The sequence below is a fragment of the Thamnophis elegans genome, chromosome 6 (genome assembly GCF_009769535.1).
Source record: "Thamnophis elegans isolate rThaEle1 chromosome 6, rThaEle1.pri, whole genome shotgun sequence".
In the NCBI taxonomy this organism is placed as follows: domain Eukaryota; kingdom Metazoa; phylum Chordata; class Lepidosauria; order Squamata; family Colubridae; genus Thamnophis; species Thamnophis elegans.
In genome coordinates this window covers 69,365,684-69,384,763 of record NC_045546.1, presented here as the reverse complement: position 1 = coordinate 69,384,763, position 19,080 = coordinate 69,365,684, and the positions used below count along the sequence as shown (strand labels likewise).

The 19,080-nt window shown below is 37.1% G+C and overlaps 2 protein-coding genes across 2 annotated transcripts; both read left to right on the top strand.

Annotated features, from left to right (window-relative positions):
• The first annotated feature begins 2,713 nt into the window (after nucleotides 1-2,713).
• On the top strand, nucleotides 2,714-5,125 carry LOC116510370 (protocadherin alpha-1-like). The gene has a single exon (XM_032219899.1). It carries the CDS (start codon nucleotides 2,736-2,738, stop codon nucleotides 5,109-5,111), a length of 2,376 nt encoding a protein of 791 aa, XP_032075790.1. The 5' UTR covers nucleotides 2,714-2,735; the 3' UTR covers nucleotides 5,112-5,125.
• Nucleotides 5,126-11,230: 6,105 nt separating this feature from the next.
• LOC116510780 (protocadherin alpha-5-like) lies at nucleotides 11,231-13,760 on the top strand. The gene is given in 3 exon segments (XM_032220430.1): nucleotides 11,231-11,239; nucleotides 11,284-11,332; nucleotides 11,335-13,760. Coding segments are annotated over 3 exon segments (2,484 nt in total).
• Nucleotides 13,761-19,080: the final 5,320 nt, after the last annotated feature.

The following is a 19,080-nucleotide window of genomic DNA, read 5'->3' as shown; positions in this document are numbered from 1 at the left end:
TTGACTTTTTTTTCTTGTTTTTCACTTGTTGAAAGAAATGTTGAAAATTTATATTTTGAAAGAAATACTAAACATAGCCAGTTCCCTCAACCGTTCATCATATGGTTTATCCTCAAGTATCTTAATCATCTTTGTTGCTCTCTTTTGCACTCCTTTTAGAGTCACAACATCTTTTTTATAGTATAGTGACATGCGGTATTCCAAGTATGGCCTGACTAGGGTGGTATTAAGTGGTATTATCACTTCTTGTGATCTTGATGCTGTCCTTCTGCTTGATACATCTTAGGACTGTGTTATGGCCCAGCAGGAGCCATTGGAGCTGCCACCAGACTCCGACAGCGAGGGGCCCTATGAGTCGGCTCTGGAGGATGTGGAGAACCCTGGACAGGGTTCCGACTCCGAGCAGGGTGCAGAGAGGCTGGTTGGCCACCAGGAGGCACCTTTGCCTTGGACCAGTGGGGAGGAGACAAGGGAGAGTGAGCCAGAAGCCAGTAGTGAGTTGTTCCTGGATGCACGGTATCGAAGAGCTAATAGGCATCAGGAACAGTTGCGCAGTTACAGGAGGTAATTGCACTCAGCTGGTGGTCATTAGGCTCCTCTCCAGACTATAAAAAGACTACTTGTGCACACGCCCCTCTTTGCAGAAGTCAACACAGGATTGAATATCGGAGAACATTGTTAGAAGCTTGGCAGGCTGGATTGCTGCCAAGCCTTATCTGTGTTTATTGCTGCCCAAGCTTGTCTGTGCCGGTTTGCTGCCAAGGACCTGTCTGTCTGTTAATTAAATGCCATAACTTATCTTTGACTCGGAGTGTGCTTGGGTGTGGAATGAGGGGGGTCAGAACAGGACTGCATTGGCTTTTTTTGGCACACTGCTGGCTCATAAATGATAGGACCACTAGGACACTTATATCCCTCTCACAGTTAGTACTGTTGAGTCAAGTATCATCTATTCTAAACCTGTACATTTGGGTTTTTTTAAAGTGCAGGACCTTATTTTTCTCACAGCATCTTGTTGGATAGGGCCTAGTGCTCAAGTCTATCAAGATCCTTTTATTGTGACCAAATCATCAACTGAAGGCAAGTATGTAGTGTGAAGCTTCCATAACTAATATAGTAGATTTCAAGGCTCGCAACTTTACATACCTATATTTATTTTCTTTTTTGTCAGTTTAAGGTAGGAAAGGAGGGAAGTGGGAAACACATCAGAAAAGAATACGTAAAACAAATGAAAAACGGAGAAAGGGAAAGGGAAACAAACTTAACTGTACTTCAAATGTAATAATTAATCCTTGATTATATAGAACTGGTGGCCTGCAGTCTGGATGCTTTGCGAAGGGAAAAACGTTGTGATACATCACATAATGGTAACATGAAGCAGCAACGTGACAGCAACGTGATGTGGCATGATATAGAATTACATAATATTGAGCAGTCTCTATATTATGTAAATAAAGAGGATAAATCCATATTTCTTAATATGGTGATGAATTCAATTTTTTCACTATAATTCTTAATGTCTTCAAACCATATTTCTCTTTCCAGAACCATTGTAATAAAGTTACAAGTGTTAGACTAGAATGCAATAATAATGAGGCAAGTCTAAAACCTGTACAGTATATGTATGCCCTTCAATAATTAATCTTTTTTTTAACAGTAGACAATTGCTATCTGTTACATGCACAAACAAACATTCATTATCAGCTGGCTTCTATGTTCTGGATACTCTAATTAAGCAATAAAAAACTACAGTAAAAGTTTGTGTAAAAAAAAAACATCAGACCCTCTTAATTCAAGATTGACTAATGGTGATTGTGTTCATGAAATTTTCTTTCTGGGCTAATGACAATTGTTGTGTGAGTTTATTCAACGAAAGACTCTTTGTAACTTGGAATGAAACGTAAAAGAGTAAATGTTTGAATTTCTGTACGTTTTTCCTTCTCACAACATTTAATACAAAACAGTACATGCTAAACAGGGGTTGTGGGGAAATCAGTTGTGGAAAAATGTGATAAAAAACCCTATGAAAGTTAAAAAAAATGTATAGTCTCCTAAAAATAATTTTGGAAACATAATGCTGGTAAAGAATAACGTTTTATAGACTTAGGGATGGCACTGAAAGCAACAGATTAATCAGGGAAAGAACCAAGAGTTACTACCCTATGGAAATGCACTCTGATACATGGGTGAGATTCTGCTTTCATAGGAGTGGAATACCATTATGAGTTTCTTTGGGATTAATGTTTGTGATCTCGGTCAAAAGTCTGATTTAAATGGTTTGCAACTACTTCAATTTCCCACCATCTGTCTGGTGCTCATCTATTGGGAGCAATGGGAAATATGGCTAGAGAAGCAGACAAATATACATTCCTTATAACGCAATTTCATGATAGCACCAAGGATTCAATATAAGATCTAAATCAATCTAATAGTTAAAGAACAATGGAAATCTATTTCTCATTTTGAAATTCAGGCACAAGAGGTCGCTGTTTCCTAAGGAAACTCTCTAAGTGAAACTGAAAATGCAGAGCCCCTCCCTTAAAGGGACAGACATTCCTGCCAGCCAGATCCACAAGGGAAATATCGAACAACAGAAAAATCTCAACAAGCCAAGATTCAACCTATGAACGCATTGCCAGTATGGCTGGGGTAGGTGGGCTCTGCTCCTGACACCTTTAAGGCAAAATATTTAGAGAAAAAGAGAAGAGCTTGCTGGTGTTGTCCCTGTGTCTGCAATGCTTACCTGGCCGAAGGGGCTGCTGCAGCTGCTTCTGCTCCACATCGCCTGGAAAATGGGGAGCGGCCAGCTCCATTATTCTGTGCTGGAGGAATCCCAGCACGGCACCTTTGTGGGCCGCATCTCCCAGGATTTGGGGTTGGAGGTGAGTGAGCTGGTGCCTCGGATGTTCCGGATGCTGTCCAAAGGAGAGAAGGACTATTTTGAGGTAAACCTGCAGAATGGGATCTTGTTTGTGAATTCCCGGATAGACAGGGAGGAGCTGTGTGCCAAGAATGCAGACTGTGTCCTTCATCTGGAGGTGATTGTGGAGAAACCTCTGCGGTTCTTCCATGTGGAGGTTGAAATCAAAGACATTAATGACAATGCTCCCATCTTCTCTGCCAAGGAACAGATCCTGAGCATGGCTGAATTTGTAACATTAGTTACACAATTTCCATTAAAGGGAGCCTCTGATGCTGATATTGGTACTAATGCTCTACTGACTTACAAGCTCAGCCCAAACAACCATTTTGTTTTGGATTCAGGAAATGATAAAGATGAGAGTAAATCTGTAGTTCTTGTACTGAAGGTTCCACTTGACAGAGAGGAGAGCCCTGTGCATCATTTAGTACTGACAGCCACTGATGGGGGTAATCCAAAACTCACAGGAACTGTTCAGCTAGTCATCAATGTGCTGGATGTCAATGACAACCCTCCTGTGTTTAACCAATCTGTTTACAGGGTAAAGTTGCTGGAAAATACAGCTAGTGGGTCATTAGTCATTACTCTCAATGCAACAGACTTAGATGAAGGGATTAATAAAGAAGTCTCTTATTTTTTTACTGATACCTTAGCTCTTCATGTCACAAAGATATTTAGTATGACTTCTGATACTGGAGAAATTAGAGTGATTGGAAAATTGGATTATGAAGAAAGTAAATTCTATGAACTACCAATTCTGGCAAAAGATAAAGGTAATTTTCCATTATCAGGGCAATGTAAAGTTCTCATTGAAGTATTGGACATAAATGACAATATTCCAGAATTATCTGTGAATTCTCTCTCTGTGCCATTGCCAGAGGATTCCCCTCCAGGGACTGTGGTAGCCATCATCAGTGCTTCTGACAGGGATTCTGGCAACAATGGACAGGTAACCTGTTTCCTCTGGCCCACTGGAATACCCTTCAAACTTGAGTTAACATTCAAGAATTACTACTCCCTAATTGTTGGATCAGCTTTGGATAGGGAGCATGTGACTGAGTACAGGATGGTTGTGACAGTGGAAGATCAAGGCGTTCCACCACTGTCTTCTAGCATGACCCTCTTAGTGCCTATTAGTGACATAAATGATAATGCTCCAGCTTTCACACAGTCATTCTACACAGTCTTTGTGAAGGAGAACAATCCCCCTGGTGCTCACATCTTCACAATGTCTGCTGTAGACCCAGACATAGCTGAGAATGGTCTGATCACCTATTGGATAGATGAGAAGCTTTGGCCATTGTCAAACTACATCTCTGTACATTCGGAGAGTGGAAAGCTCTATGCTTTGCAGTCCTTGGACTATGAGGAGTTGAAACTGCTGGAGTTCCAGGTGAGAGCTAAGGATGCTGGAATGCCCTCCTTATATAGCAATGTGACAGTTCAAGTCTTTGTGTTGGATGAGAATGACAACGCACCTGTTGTGTCATTATCATCAGAAGAGAACCTGATTCTTCTAGTGGTTCCAATGATGCCTGGGCATATTGTAGGCAAGATCCATGCCTTGGATGCAGATTCTGGTTACAATGGATGGCTAAACTATGAGCTTATTGAAGAAAGCAATGATCAATGGTCTGTGGGGAAATATAGTGGTGAGGTGAGTACCAAATATTCTCTTGATGAATCAGAAGGAGGAAAATTCTACACTGTTCTGCTTCTTGTCAAGGATCATGGGAAGCCTCAGCTCTCAGCCACAGCTACCTTGAGTCTGTCACTTGTAACGAGTTTCCAGGCCATCAAAACAGATGTTCATCTCTCCATGTCAGGAGAGAGCTTCTTGCCTCTGGTGGACTCAATCAATATCTATTTGATCATTGCCATCTGCTCTGTTTCCAGCCTGTTCCTGCTGGCCGTTTTTGTTTATATGACTCTACAATGCCACTGCAAGGCAAAGGAATCCATGGTGTATGGCCCTGGCATGGCCACCCTGGTGTGTTCCAGTGAAGTGGGCAGCTGGTCCTATTCCAATCGCCACAGCCACATCCTAGCAGGTGTGAACATTGAAACTGGTGCCAAGAGTGATCTTATGATGTTCAGTCCCAACATTCCTGTTTCTACAGATATTGGGGAAAATAGAAATGGAAGTGAACTGCTTCCAGATACATCCAAAGAGGTATGTTTTCTTGTTTGAAATTCTTTCATCTTTATATTTTGCTGCTCCCAATTTTGCATCATTGTTACTACAATATATGTTCCAAAATGTTATCATATATAATTTTTATAGTAATAGTAATTCATTGCTGTAATAGTTGGTTTCCTAACTTAAGCCATTCCTTTACGTATATCTAGTAGTCTTTCTGATTAAATATTTTTGAAATGGAGTGGCCACAAATTGATCTTACTTTTTTTTTACAGTTAGCAAATTTGTCCTGTTCAACTCAGCTATAAAGAAAGATGTTCATTGTTTCCAATTCTTTAATTTGTAATTTGTATTGATTTTCCTTTTTATCGATACTGATTCTTTAATGAATGGAGTACCAATTTTCAGTTATATTTTTAATAAATACTTTTTAAAAATGGTTAAAACATTTGATGTTGCATGTTTTTTAAAATTTCTCATGCTTGTTTGTACCTTTAAAAACATAATTTTCAATACAGGTAGTCCTCACTTAGACCACCAGTTAACCAATCATTTAGTCACCATTCAAAGTTATGATATCACTGAATGAGGAGACTTAACTACCGGTCCTCATAGTTGTGGCCATTGTAGCATCTCTGCTGTGATTTGACTGCATATCTTGCACTTCGCAATGGGCTCTCAGTTATGATGACTGCAATATCCTGAGGTCATATGTTTGCTGTTTGTGATCTTCACTGTTGGCTTCTGTCAAAGACAATGGGAAAGCCTGCAGGAAGCTGCTAATGGCAATCACATAACATTGTGCTTAATGACACAAAGGGATTTGCTTAAAAGCAGCAATTGGAACAATTGCAACTGGTATCATAAGTTGATGTGAACATGTGACATTGTCCTTTCTGACCATCATGTATAGTGATGGAGTTGCTTCCCAATTATCACAGTTAAGCAAGGACTACCAATATTGCAAAAAAATTGCAATATTGCAATTGACTGAAAAAATTCATTAATCAACAATACTCACATTATATCTGTTGACCAGACTATCATATCTCTGGAATAAAAGTCATCCAAGATTACGTTCCACAGGAAAGTCAATTTTTCTTCAATGAATTTAATGGACTTAAATGGCTTTGTTGAAATAAATGTTTTTATATGGATTATTTAACAGAATAACAGAGTTGGAAGAGGCCTTGAAAATATGAATTATGGTACTGGATAGAAATTTTGAAATAGACATTTGAGATTCATCCATCAGAATTCCTCCAAAGCTTTACACTCTATTCTTGTATCAAGTCTTTGCCCCCTCAAGTTCTCTGTGCTGCCTCATCATGCTAAGAAGTTGCTCTTGGGCGAAGAAGTGAAGAACACCAGCAGTTTATTCCAAGGATATGTAATTACATACTATGCAGGAATATATCACTCTAGTAATCTACCAAAAAAACCCACGTTGATTTAAAGTATAAAGTAATAGACAATATAATGCCAGATGCTTTAATGAATGACATTCAACAGGCTACTGAGGAAGAGCTGAGAATCTTTTAGAACATTAATGGTGTTTATAACATAACTAGATTAAAGTTTTCAGAATATCTAATTGCTGATGTTGCTATGCAGGAAAAGAAAATCTGAAGCTGCAAAGATAGAATTATAGTGAGAACATGAAGTATAGGAGTCACACACATGAGAAAGCTCGAGATAGTGAAAGATGAAATTAATCAACTACATATTGACATCTTAGGACCAGATAATTGAAATAAATCAGAATTCGACACTTTCAATCAGAGGATCATACTATTTACTGCTCAGAACATGAAAAACAAGGAAGGAATGATATTACTTTCATAATCAGAAAGGTTATAGTAAGAAAAGTACTTGGATTCAAAGCGGTCACAATAACTGAATAATTAGGTTTTGTGGAGAGCTTTTTAATATGATCATTATCCAGGTTTATGCTGTAGGTACTAATGCAGAAGAAGAGGATGATGATCAGTTTCATAGTCAGGTTCAGACTGAAATAAAACAGTATTAGATGTGTTGCCTATGATTGGACAATGCTGGAATACTAAACTGGAAATAAGGAGGTCAATGTAACTGGACTATGTGGCCTAGGAAACCAAAATGATCTAGAAGAGCAACTCTTCAATTTCTGCTTCTTGGCTAATATAGTCTTCTAGCAGTTAAAATGATGCTTATATACATGAATATCATTCCATGGAGAACACAGAATGAAAATTGCAAGCTCCAAGTAAAATTCAAGTTCCAAATAAAGAAGGTCAACCAGTTTCCATAATATTATCATAACCTACCATTTTCAAGAAGAATGTCCAGAATCACTTCAAAAACTTCATTGATAAGGAAGCAGAGGAACTGTTTGAAAGAAATCAAAGTAGTGGTTAAGGATGAACATGGAAAGAAACCACCAAAGACCAAGAAATATGAGAAAATATGGATATCAGAACTCTGGAAATTGCCAAAAAGGGAAGAGACGTCAAGGATAAGAAAAACAGAGATGTCAGGAAGGAACTTAAGAACAAATTAAAAAAAAATATTAAAAGAAACAAGCCATATTACAACAATGCCTGCAAATATGTTGAAGATGGAAAGAGATATGGAAAAACAAGAAAGTCTTCCAAAAGTTTTTTTAAACTCAAAAGGAAGTTCTAACATTGAATTGGTATACTAAAGGATACTAATGAACAGTGAGAAATTGATTCATAGAAGATCAAACAAAGATGGAAAGATGTCTATTGACATTCTTGCAAGAGAAATGTCTACATCCAAGATACTTAGAAGATATTCTTTACTTCTAAGAATCTCTAGTACTAGAATATGTAGATAGATCAGCAATCTGTTCATTACAAATTTAGAAGGTTACAAAAATATTTGAAGAGTCTACAGAAATACAGTAAGTGACAGAAGATGACTATCTAAAGATTCTAATGAAATTATAGCAGCAACTCTGAAGAATGACACAATGTTCAAGAAATGGGAAGAGAACAGTCTGTTTATCAATGCCAAAGGGAAGAGACTTAATAGAGTGGGCAAATCATTATGCAATATCATTTAATTCACATGTTAGGAAAATCATGCTTAAACAAGTCTAATCTGATCCAGATTAGAATCTTAAATGGAAAGGGAGATGCCAGATGTTCAATATGGCTTTAGAAAAGCCTGAAGAAGAGACACATTATTGCTGATACACTCTAGATAAATGAGAAAGCAGAAAATATCAGAAAGAAGGCAACACATTCTTCACTGAATATAGAAAAGCCTTCCATTATGTTTAACTGTGGAATGTGTTTAAGAAAATGGGAATATTTTAGCCATATGAAACCTATACAGATCAGGAAGCCACAGTCTGGAAGGAGCATTGGTGAAACAGACTCATTCCAGATTAGCAAAGAAGTGACACAAACCTGAATATTCTCCCCTTCTTTTTAAAATCTATAGACTGAGTGTCTATTATTAGAACCAGACTGAAAGAACACAAATGCAGTTTTAAAACTGGAGGAAGAAACATCAATAACCTGTATTATGCTGATGATACTCAACAGCTAAACAGCTGAATGATCTGAAAACTCTGGCAATAAAAATCAGATTGAAAAAATTGGTCTACAGTTAAATATAAAGAAGACCAAACTAATGACATGTACATTAACCAGGCTTGGAATTGATAATGAAGATTTTTCGCTTTAACCTTTTTTTTTTTTCATTTTATTAAGCATTTATAGGCCGCCCTTTTCCCTGAGGGGACTCAGGGCGGCTTACAATAATAGGGGAGGGGAGTGCAGGACAAAACACAAAAAGAAAATGTGAATAAAAATAATTAGCAATAAAAAACCCAACATTCATTCAACATTCGGGAGGGGCGAGAGTAAAGTCTTATCCCCAGGCCTGACGGGATAGCCAGATCTTGAGGGCTGTGCGGAAGGCCTGGACGGTGGTGAGGGTGCGGATCTCCACGGGGAGATTGTTCCATAGCGTCGGAGCTGCAACTGAGAAGGCTCTCCTCCGCGTAGGACTGACTATTAACAAAAAGGAATATGCAGTGAAAAAATATGCCATTGTGATAGTGTGTGGGAATAATCTTAGGAGACAAATAGAAGAGCTATAGATTAGACAAAGGACAGGCAAACACCAGTTGAGTTCCCAGAAGCAATGGGGCCATGATAAATGTCTCAGAAGGGACCCCCTCAAATTTCTTGGATTGAAAAGGCAAGGGGGGGGGAGAGATTGTACTTTCAGACTTGCATGAGATATGTCATTCTTACAATGTAATCCAGATAAGAAGCGTACCCAGAAGTATTACCATATTTTTCAGAGTATAAGATGCACCGGAGTATAAGACGCACCAAGGTTTTGAAGAGACAAATGAAAAAAAAAGTTTTTGCACTCTGCCTGTTTTTTGGCAGAAATGGGCCAGTTTTTTTTAAAAGGGCATAGATAGCCTTTAGGAGGCTTGTAGAGTGCTCTTTGGGGGGGGGGCAAAAATGAGCAAAAAATAGCCCGTTTTTTGCAAAAATGGGACTGTTTTTGACAAAAAATGGGAGGCTTATAGAGTGCTTCTGAATTATTTTTGTTAGGAATTATAAAAGGAAATTATGATTAAAAATATTAACTATTTAATTCTACATATAATCATGACAGCGATAATTACATTTGTACAAAACTGGAAAAATAATTATACACCAACAAAAGAAAATGTAATAAAAATATTGGAATGTGCAGAGATGGATAGACTCACGAAAGAACTAAAAGAGAAAGAAGAATCTAAATATTACTCTGTATGGGATTTATGGTATAATTGGCTAGAGGAAAGGGGGAAAAAGTAGGAAAGCAAAAAAGAAAGGAAGAAAGATCAACAAATTAATAAACAACTATGAAACCAGAAAACGATTAAAAGAAATACGAGATAGATTGTAGCAAAGGAATATTATACAAAATGACTCAAATGTAGTAAAGGCTGTTATACATAGAATATATAGAATATTATATGTAGAATAAAAAAAGTATGAAATAATATAAATGCAAATATATATAAAGTTATAGTTATAAAAGATTTATTTGTATAGATAAAAAAATCACAACAGATATATAAAAAAGTGTAATGTGTTGCAAAGATGTGAAGTTTGTACAAACAAAATAAAAAGTGGCCCATTTTTTGCTCATTTCTGCCCTCCCCAGTCCCCAGGAGCTCTCTGAAAACCTCCTAAAAGCTATGCACTGCCATTTTGGTGAAGGGGGCAGGGTTTCAGGAGGCAAAAAATGCTGTATTCAGTGTATAAGACGCACCCAGATTTTTAGCCTCTTTTTTGAGGGAAAAAGGTGTGTCTTATACTCTGAAAAATACGGTAGCTCTAATTTTATTAGGATATAGTAACAGAATCTTGCAATTGTTGCAAGAAACTTACTGATTAGTGATGTAGAATGTCTACTAGAATCACCTAAAAATCATTTTCGTAATATAATAGTGGCAAGGAATAACATTTTTTAGACCCAGCAATAGCTGGATGATGCTAAAAAAAGTGCTGTAACAGCCTAATCAATGGACAGAACAAAAAATCACTACATTTTGGAAACACAAACTAGTGCAGAAAATTAATTATCTATTTCACCAGTATATATAATTGTATCAGGTAAAACTGCTTTTTGTTCTAAAATTTGTCATATTGCTAAGGCTTATCACAAATATTATTCAAAGGATTATTGCAAAAAAATGGAAATGTACCTCTAAATTTAGAAAAGTGCACTTAGTTAAAACAAATTTGGTTTTCAATGGGAGACTGAACCAGACCCGTATTTTTGTCTTAATATGAAAAATATATGTCAGTTAAGACATCAGATGAGTTTGACAACTTGCCCTACTTATATTTGCCTAAAAGGTTCAAGAGCTGCCACAACTCAGAAACAAAACTAGAAAAGTAATTCTGGTCACTGCCCTCAAAGGAAAAAGTATCAGACATCAATAAAGAATGGAAGTCTGCGTCTCATTGTGACTTTTGGTCACAAGAGGTCGCTGTTTCCTAAGGAAACTCTCTAAGTGAAACTGAAAATGCAGAGCCCCTCCCTTAAAGGGACAGACATTCCAGCCAGCCAGATCCACAAGAGAAATATCAGACAACAGAGAAATCTCAACAAACCAAGATTCAACCTATATACGCATTGCCAGTATGGCTGGGGTAGGTGGGCTCTGCTCCTGACACCATTAAGGCAAGATATTTAGAGAAAGAAGAGCTTGCTGGTGTTGTGTCTGCAATGCTTACCTGGCCGAAGGGGCTGCTGCAGCTGCTTCTGCTCCACACCGCCTGGAAAATGGGGAGCGGCCAGCTCCATTATTCTGTGCTGGAGGAATCCCAGCACGGCACCTTTGTGGGCCGCATCTCCCAGGATTTGGGGTTGGAGGTGAGTGAGCTGGTGCCTCGGATGTTCCGGATGCTGTCCAAAGGAGAGAAGGACTATTTTGAGGTAAACCTGCAGAATGGGATCTTGTTTGTAAATTCCCGGATAGACAGGGAGGAGCTGTGTGCCAAGAATACAGACTGTGTCCTTCATCTGGAGGTGATTGTAGAGAAACCTCTGGCGTTCTTCCATGTGGAGGTTGAAATCAAAGACATTAATGACAATGCTCCCGTCTTCTCTGCCAGGGAACAGATCCTGAGCATAGCAGAACAGATAACAGGTACCCGATTCTCCTTAGAGGAAGCTTCTGATGCAGATATTGGTACTAATGCTCTGTTAACCCACAGGCTTAGTCCAAACAAGCATTTTGTTCTGGATTCAGGAAATAATGAAGATGAGGGTAAATCTTTAGTTCTTGTACTGAAGGTTCCTCTTGACAGAGAGGAGAGCCCTGTGCATCATTTAGTACTGACAGCCACTGATGGGGGAGAACCAAAACTCACAGGAACTGTTCAGCTAGTCATCAATGTGCTGGATGTCAATGACAACCCTCCTGTGTTTAACCAATCTGTTTACAGGGTAAAGTTGCTAGAAAACACAGTCAGTGGGTCATTAGTTATTACTCTGAATGCTACAGACTTAGATGAAGGGATTAATAAGGAAATCTCTTATTTTTTTAGTAATAAATCACCTCCACATGTCACGAAGCTATTTAGTATAAATGCTGATATTGGGGAAATTAGAGTGATTGGAAAATTGGATTACGAAGAAAGCAAGTTCTATGAACTTCCAATTGTAGCAGAAAATAAAGGCAGTTCTCAATTATCAGGACACTGTAAAGTTCTCATTGAAGTGTTGGACTTGAATGATAATATTCCAGAATTATCTGTGAATTCTCTCTCTGTGCCATTGCCAGAGGATTCCCCTCCAGGGACTGTGGTAGCCATCCTCAGTGCTTCTGACAAGGATTCTGGCAACAATGGACAAATAACCTGTTTCCTCTGGCCCACTGGACTACCCTTCAAACTCGAATCCACATACAAGAATTACTACTCCCTAATTGTTGGAACACCTTTGGATAGGGAGCAGGTGGCTGAGTACAGGATGGTTGTGACAGTGGAAGATCAAGGCGTTCCACCACTGTCTTCTAGCATGACCCTCTTAGTGCCTTTGAGTGACATAAATGACAATGCTCCAGCTTTCACGCAGCCCTCCTATACAGTCTTTGTGAAGGAGAACAATCCCCCTGGTGCTCACATCTTCACAATATCTGCTGTAGACCCAGACATAGCTGAGAATGGTCTGATCACCTATTGGATAGATGAGAAGCTCTGGCCATTGTCAAGCTACATCTCTGTACATTCAGAGAATGGAAAACTTTACGCTTTGCAGTCCTTGGACTATGAGGAGTTGAAACTGCTGGAGTTCCAGGTGAGAGCCAAGGATGCTGGAATCCCCTCCTTATGTGGCAATGCGACAGTTCAAGTCTTTGTAATGGATGAGAATGACAATGCACCTGTTGTGTCAGGATCATCACCACTGATTCTTCTAGTGGTCCCTGTGATGCCTGGGCATATTGTAGGCAAGATCCATGCCTTGGATGCAGATTCTGGATACAATGCATGGCTAAGATATGAACTGGTTGAAGAAAGCAATAGTCCATGGACTGTGGGGCAGTATAGTGGCGAGGTGAGTACCAAATATTCTCTGGATGAATCAGAAGGAAGCAAAATCCAGAGTGTCCTTGTTCTTGTGAAAGATCATGGAAAACCTCAGCTCTCAGCCACAGCTACCCTGAGTGTTTCATTGTTGACAAGTACTCAGGACATCAAAAACTATAATCAACATTCAATATCAGCAGAGAGCTATATGCCCTTGGTGAACTCAATTAATGTCTATCTGATCATTGCCATCTGCTCTGTGTCCAGCCTATTCCTCCTAGCCACTCTCATTTACATGGCTCTGAAGTGCCACTGCAAGGCAAAGGAATCCATGGTGTATGGCCCTGGCATGGCCACCCTGGTGTGTGCCAGTGAAGTGGGCAGCTGGTCCTATTCCAATCGCCACAGCCACATTCTGGCAGGTGTGAGTTCAGAAGCTGGTGCCAAGAGTGACCTTATGATTTTCAGTCCCAATATTCCTGTCTTTGCAGATAATGGGGGCCTTAAGAATGGGACAGAAATGCCCCCAAATGCATCTATGGAGGTGAGTTGGTCTTATTTTAGAGTTTTTGACATTTATTCAAGTCATATTTTGGGGCTAACAATTTTGAAACATCTCTATAGAAAGCATTTCTTTTGATAATTGTTATCCTTAAAATCACAATATATAAGTAAATGGATAGGTAATTCTTATTTCCAGGGAAACATTTTTGAATGGGATAATAGAAAAAGAACCTTTTCAGAAGTGTATTTTATTTAACAGTGACTAGTTTTGTCTTTCAAAAGAGTAAAAAGTAAATAAGATCTTCACTGCTCTTTTAATCTTTTGTTTATAATCACCTACTGAACAGATGATGCATTGTTAATTTCTTTTTTAAATTATCATTTCTATTTTTTAATAATTAAATATAAATAAGATAATTTTAATATGTTTAAGTTGTTAAAATACTTTTTAATACAAATAAAAAAAAACCCAATCCTTTTCAATCCAAATGGGAACACAGTTTCTGGTTTTGTCCTCCAGGGAGTCCTCGATGTCTGTCAAATGCAATGACCATTTGCAGTTACAACAGTGATGAAAAAGTAATTTTGTGACTATTCCTCACTTTTTTGACTTTCATTGGTCTGTAAGGAAAGGAAACCTGAAGGAAGATCATAAGCACAGTTAAGTTTTACTTAGCAACCACTTCACGACTGAGTTGCTGGTCCCAAATTGGTGGCTAAACGAGGACTACCTGTACATATTTGCATAAAGTTAAGTTTTGATAATAAACAAATAGCCAAAATTGGGGGTATCAGTTCTTTTCTAAATCCAGAAATTGATTTGTACATTAATAATCATTCTCCTCTTAATATTTCATTTAATAAACAGGTGGGATATTAGTAATAATACCCTTTCTTCTTTCATTTCTTTACGAACTCCCAGTAATGCCATAGATAAGGTTTGTCAAACTGGCGCCCTGTGGGCCAGATACGTCACGTGCACCACAGCTCCGCGAAGGGGAAAAACGTCATGATACGTCATGATGGTAGTGTGATACCGCACGTTTGACATCTATGCCATCGATAGATAGTTCATTCAGATAAGAAACTTCTTCAGAGACAATAATGCCTCTTTTTAAAACAATATTTGTGTCTGGACATGGATTCGTCATTGCCATTAGGTCATATGGGTAGCAAATGTTTCCCAGCTATTTTGATCATTCACAGCATCTTCAGCATCGCCTCAGGGACATTAATAATGTTAATATCTTCCTTAAGTGTTTGGTACCCGATTTCCCAAGGCTAGCCTGGTTTCCTCCTTTTTCTAGAAGGTATCCAATGTAGTGCAATTTTTGGATGCCACTCTTTAGGCATACCTAAGATATGGCCAATAAGCTGCATTTGAAATTCATTCACAGTTCTCAATAGGGGTTCTAAATCTGCTGGTTGTAGTACCTCTTCATTAGTCAGATGGTCACGATGTGAGATGCGGAGGATTATATACTTTTAAAATATTATTAAGTTGCTAGGTTTAATAAGGTTAATAAGTTTAAAATCACATCTTAGTTGAGGAATATTGGCTTCTTGGAAATGTGTAATAATCAAATGTTATTTTTTTAAATATTTTTTTTATTTTTTAATTTAAAACTAATACAACATCCTTCTTTACATGCTATAGAAAGTGTATCAGTTGGTTACAAAAAGACTTTCGTGCATCTCTTCCACAGTCAACAAACATAATTCATGTTAACTCAAGCATTTTAACTCAAATATTCATACATGTCACCATCATCATATCTCCATTTTCATTTGACTATAATTGTTTAAGCGTCCTTCATCATAAAATATACCAAAATTTAATACATAATCACATACTGGCCTTTCAATTACTATTTCTAAAATCCTCCACTAACACTAAATCCTTATGTCCTATTCTAGCTAAACATCCATAATATTTAATAACAAAGTTTTCTAATCCTCCTTTCCAAATCACTATTTAAAGATTACATCCAGTTTCCTTATGTTATATCCATATCTATATATATGTTGTTATTCTTATCCCTCTTTTATTTGACTATATTCTGTATCATAACATTTTCCCCCTAATAATCAAAACTTTAACTGTATCTAACTTAGTTCTTTTTTTAAAATTGTTATTATTAACCTTTATATATAATCCAAAGGGATTGCTAATCTTCCTTACATGGGTACCATTCAATATCCAATTATACTCATCATAACACTACACATTGTATACATTAGTAACATTAGTAACATTATCAATTATTTATTTAAATTATATCTATTGTCAATAAATTTCACTAAGTTTAACTAGTTTTAAATTATATTCTTCCATTTATCAACCTGTATCTTTCCAATAGCAAAACAGTCTCATATCTTCTGCCATTTGTGGTGCCAGTCCCCTAATCATCTCCTTGATCAACTTGGTATGGACTCCTCTTAGCAACTCCTTGCTTATAAGATCTCTCATGTAATCTTGATGCCCTCTTTCTGTTTCCTTAGTCAGCTTATCTTTGGTTGTCAGCAGTGTTATCAATGCTTTTGCTAATAGAATTTCTCTCTTTAAATCCATAGATTCTTTGGTTTCTTCTTCTTCTGTATCTTGCCCTCTGGGATAAATTTCCTCTCCATTTAATTCCTCTTTCAGTATTCCATTCTTTCCATTTTCAGTGATAAACCAATCACCATAAATATCAGCAGATTTAATCTCTTTATATTCATTTTCCACTTCGATATTTTGAGATTTAACCACCATATTTTGCATTTGATAGACATTCTCTACTTCTTCATCATATTTTGCTGTTATATGCTCTAAATCTTTCAGCTTCTTCTCTATCCTCTAATATGTATTTGATAATTTCTGTATTTCTGAAAGTATCTTTTGCAAGCTTAAAATTTCTGTTTGTTTTTGAAATTGTGCCATTCTCTCAGCTAACAAACACAGCTGCTCTAGCTTGGAAGGTTAATAAAATTAAACATAGATTCACAAAAGCATTTGTTTTCACTTTTCTCTGGTTAAAGATATACTTCAACGGGACATCTGTGTGCTTCCCTTCTTATCACTCTCTATAGCCAAGCAGTGAGACCTTGTAGTGCCCGCCTCCGAGTTGCTGTGTTATTGTTGCAAATTTCCTTATTTCTTTTGTATCTTTTTTGTATTTAAAGTTAGAAAAAAGAGTTCAATTTTTAAATGGGTTAGAAGAACACCCACAGTAATGAAAGAGGAAAATTTTAGACCATAGGTTACAGAGAATAATAAAAGAAAAAAATAGAAGAAAACTTAATCCATTTGTTTTAAAAGGCTTACATAAATTCCATCCATGAAGATAGTATTTAAAAAATAAGATAACCACTGTCCAAAAACATTCCAAATTTAATTACGCCTCTTGATTCTTCTGTTCTCCAATTTAAATTAATTTTAAGTTTTTTATAGACAGTCTCTTTTTAAAAAAGTAAAAGTTCCTCACCAGCTGGAAACACCTTCTCTTTCCGTACCCTTCCATTTTGGAGCTGCCCCGACTTCGTCAGCCTTGGCTGGATTTTTTGTCACCGGCTTGAAGAACTTCTCTTGCATCCATCAGGGACTTTGCGATGTCCCTGAAGTCAGCAAGACACATTCTCCCTGTTCACCATCTCTTCGGGATGGTTTAGGTCCGATTGGACCACCCAGCAGCAAAAGTATCGGCTGCAGTCTCGGAGCATCGAGACCGCACGTCCGTATCGTCACAACGTTGGCTCCTCCTCCAATAGTCAAATGTTATTGATACCTTTCTTAAATGGAAAAATATGTGGTAGTAAGTCTTAAAAATACAAAAAAAATGCAAAGCATAAACTAAAAAGAGAAGCTAAAAACCAAAGAACTAATTCTACATTGACTTCAAATATATTGAAAATATAGTGTAGAACACCCTCCCTGCGACTACCCAGGTAGTCTAATACACAGGGGGATCTTTTTTATTGCAATGGCCGAGACCAATAAATTGCTCTGGACAAAGAACAATATTTTCAGAATCCAGGAATAAACAATAATCAGTAGAGAAAAATATGTTTGATATATTTACACATTTTGTTAATTCCTGGATTGCCGAAAGCAGATCTGAAAAATAAAATCATCATCTTTAAATTTTACTGAAACTTCCAACTTTCTTAGAAAGAAGATTATGATCCCATATTATAGATCTTAAAAATCCATCCCAAATAAAGCTGGGTTTCTGTACGAATGGAAGCAGACATATATCTAATAAGCAGTTTCAATTCCCAGCTTGTATTCTAGTTGTAAGTGAAAAGAAATAGAAATTCCTACATGATAATTATAGATGGATCTTGGTTGGCATTGTAAGGAATATTTTAAAATAATAAATTATTTCCGGGAAGTTATCATTGTCATTTATTTATTTTCAATTGTGACATATTGCCTATAGAAGCGTTGAGATGGATGATTTCTTTTTTTAATTTAAAACTTAATTCTGCCATTATGTGAAAGGAATAATCAATTCTTTGCTTCATCTACAAAACAATATTTCCCTTATCCAGTACAGTTTTTACCTGCATTAATTCTGTCTTTTTCAAAGAGTGTAAATCAGCAGAAACAACTTTTACAGACATACACGGCTCTATATAGTTCCCTTGTGTGTAACTCTCTTATGTTCTGTTGTGAGTTAGAAGTTATCCATATATTTCTTCTTTCAATTCCAACTGTTTGTATGCTCTTTGATGAATGGAATGACTTTTATTTTATTTCTCTTCTTAACTTCAGGTCCTAAATTTATCTGTACAGAGCAGTAATTTAAACAAAGACAGTCAAAAGGAAGTAACTCCCTAAACCCATAGAGGAACCCTTTCCTAAATTTGGTGTATCACCATTATCAAGTAAAAGTTCCTATACTTATTTCCTAGGAAAGAACTTAACAAAAACATCAGTCACATTTCACCTAGACAAGAACTTAATTGCAGACAATAATAATGATCTATAAAGCTGTGCAGCCAACTATTGCTAGATATTTATATAACTTCAACTCAGCCCTAAGAAATGCTGGAATATGGCTTTTCACATGAAGGATGGTACAGTACCACCAAGTTTGAATATGGGTCTACTACTTTTCCACATTTTTGTTAATGATCTGAACAAGGAGGTGCAAGAAAACAATAACATTTGTAGATGATTCAGATGAATATTAGTGAGCAGAAATGTGATCAGTGCACATGAGATAATAGTGTGTCAGAACAAAAAGAGAAATATAATTTTAGACTGCAATAATATAAGTTTAGTTTTCAAGTTATGGGGATCAGTAATACTACTTTATTCTGCATTTGTCAGACCCCCTTCAAATACTACTGTATGTCCAGTTCTGTAGAAAACACTGTATTTTTTGGAATATAAGACGCACCCTTTTCTCTCAAAAAAGGCTGAAAAACTGGATGCGTCTTATACACTGAATACAACATTTTTGCCTCCC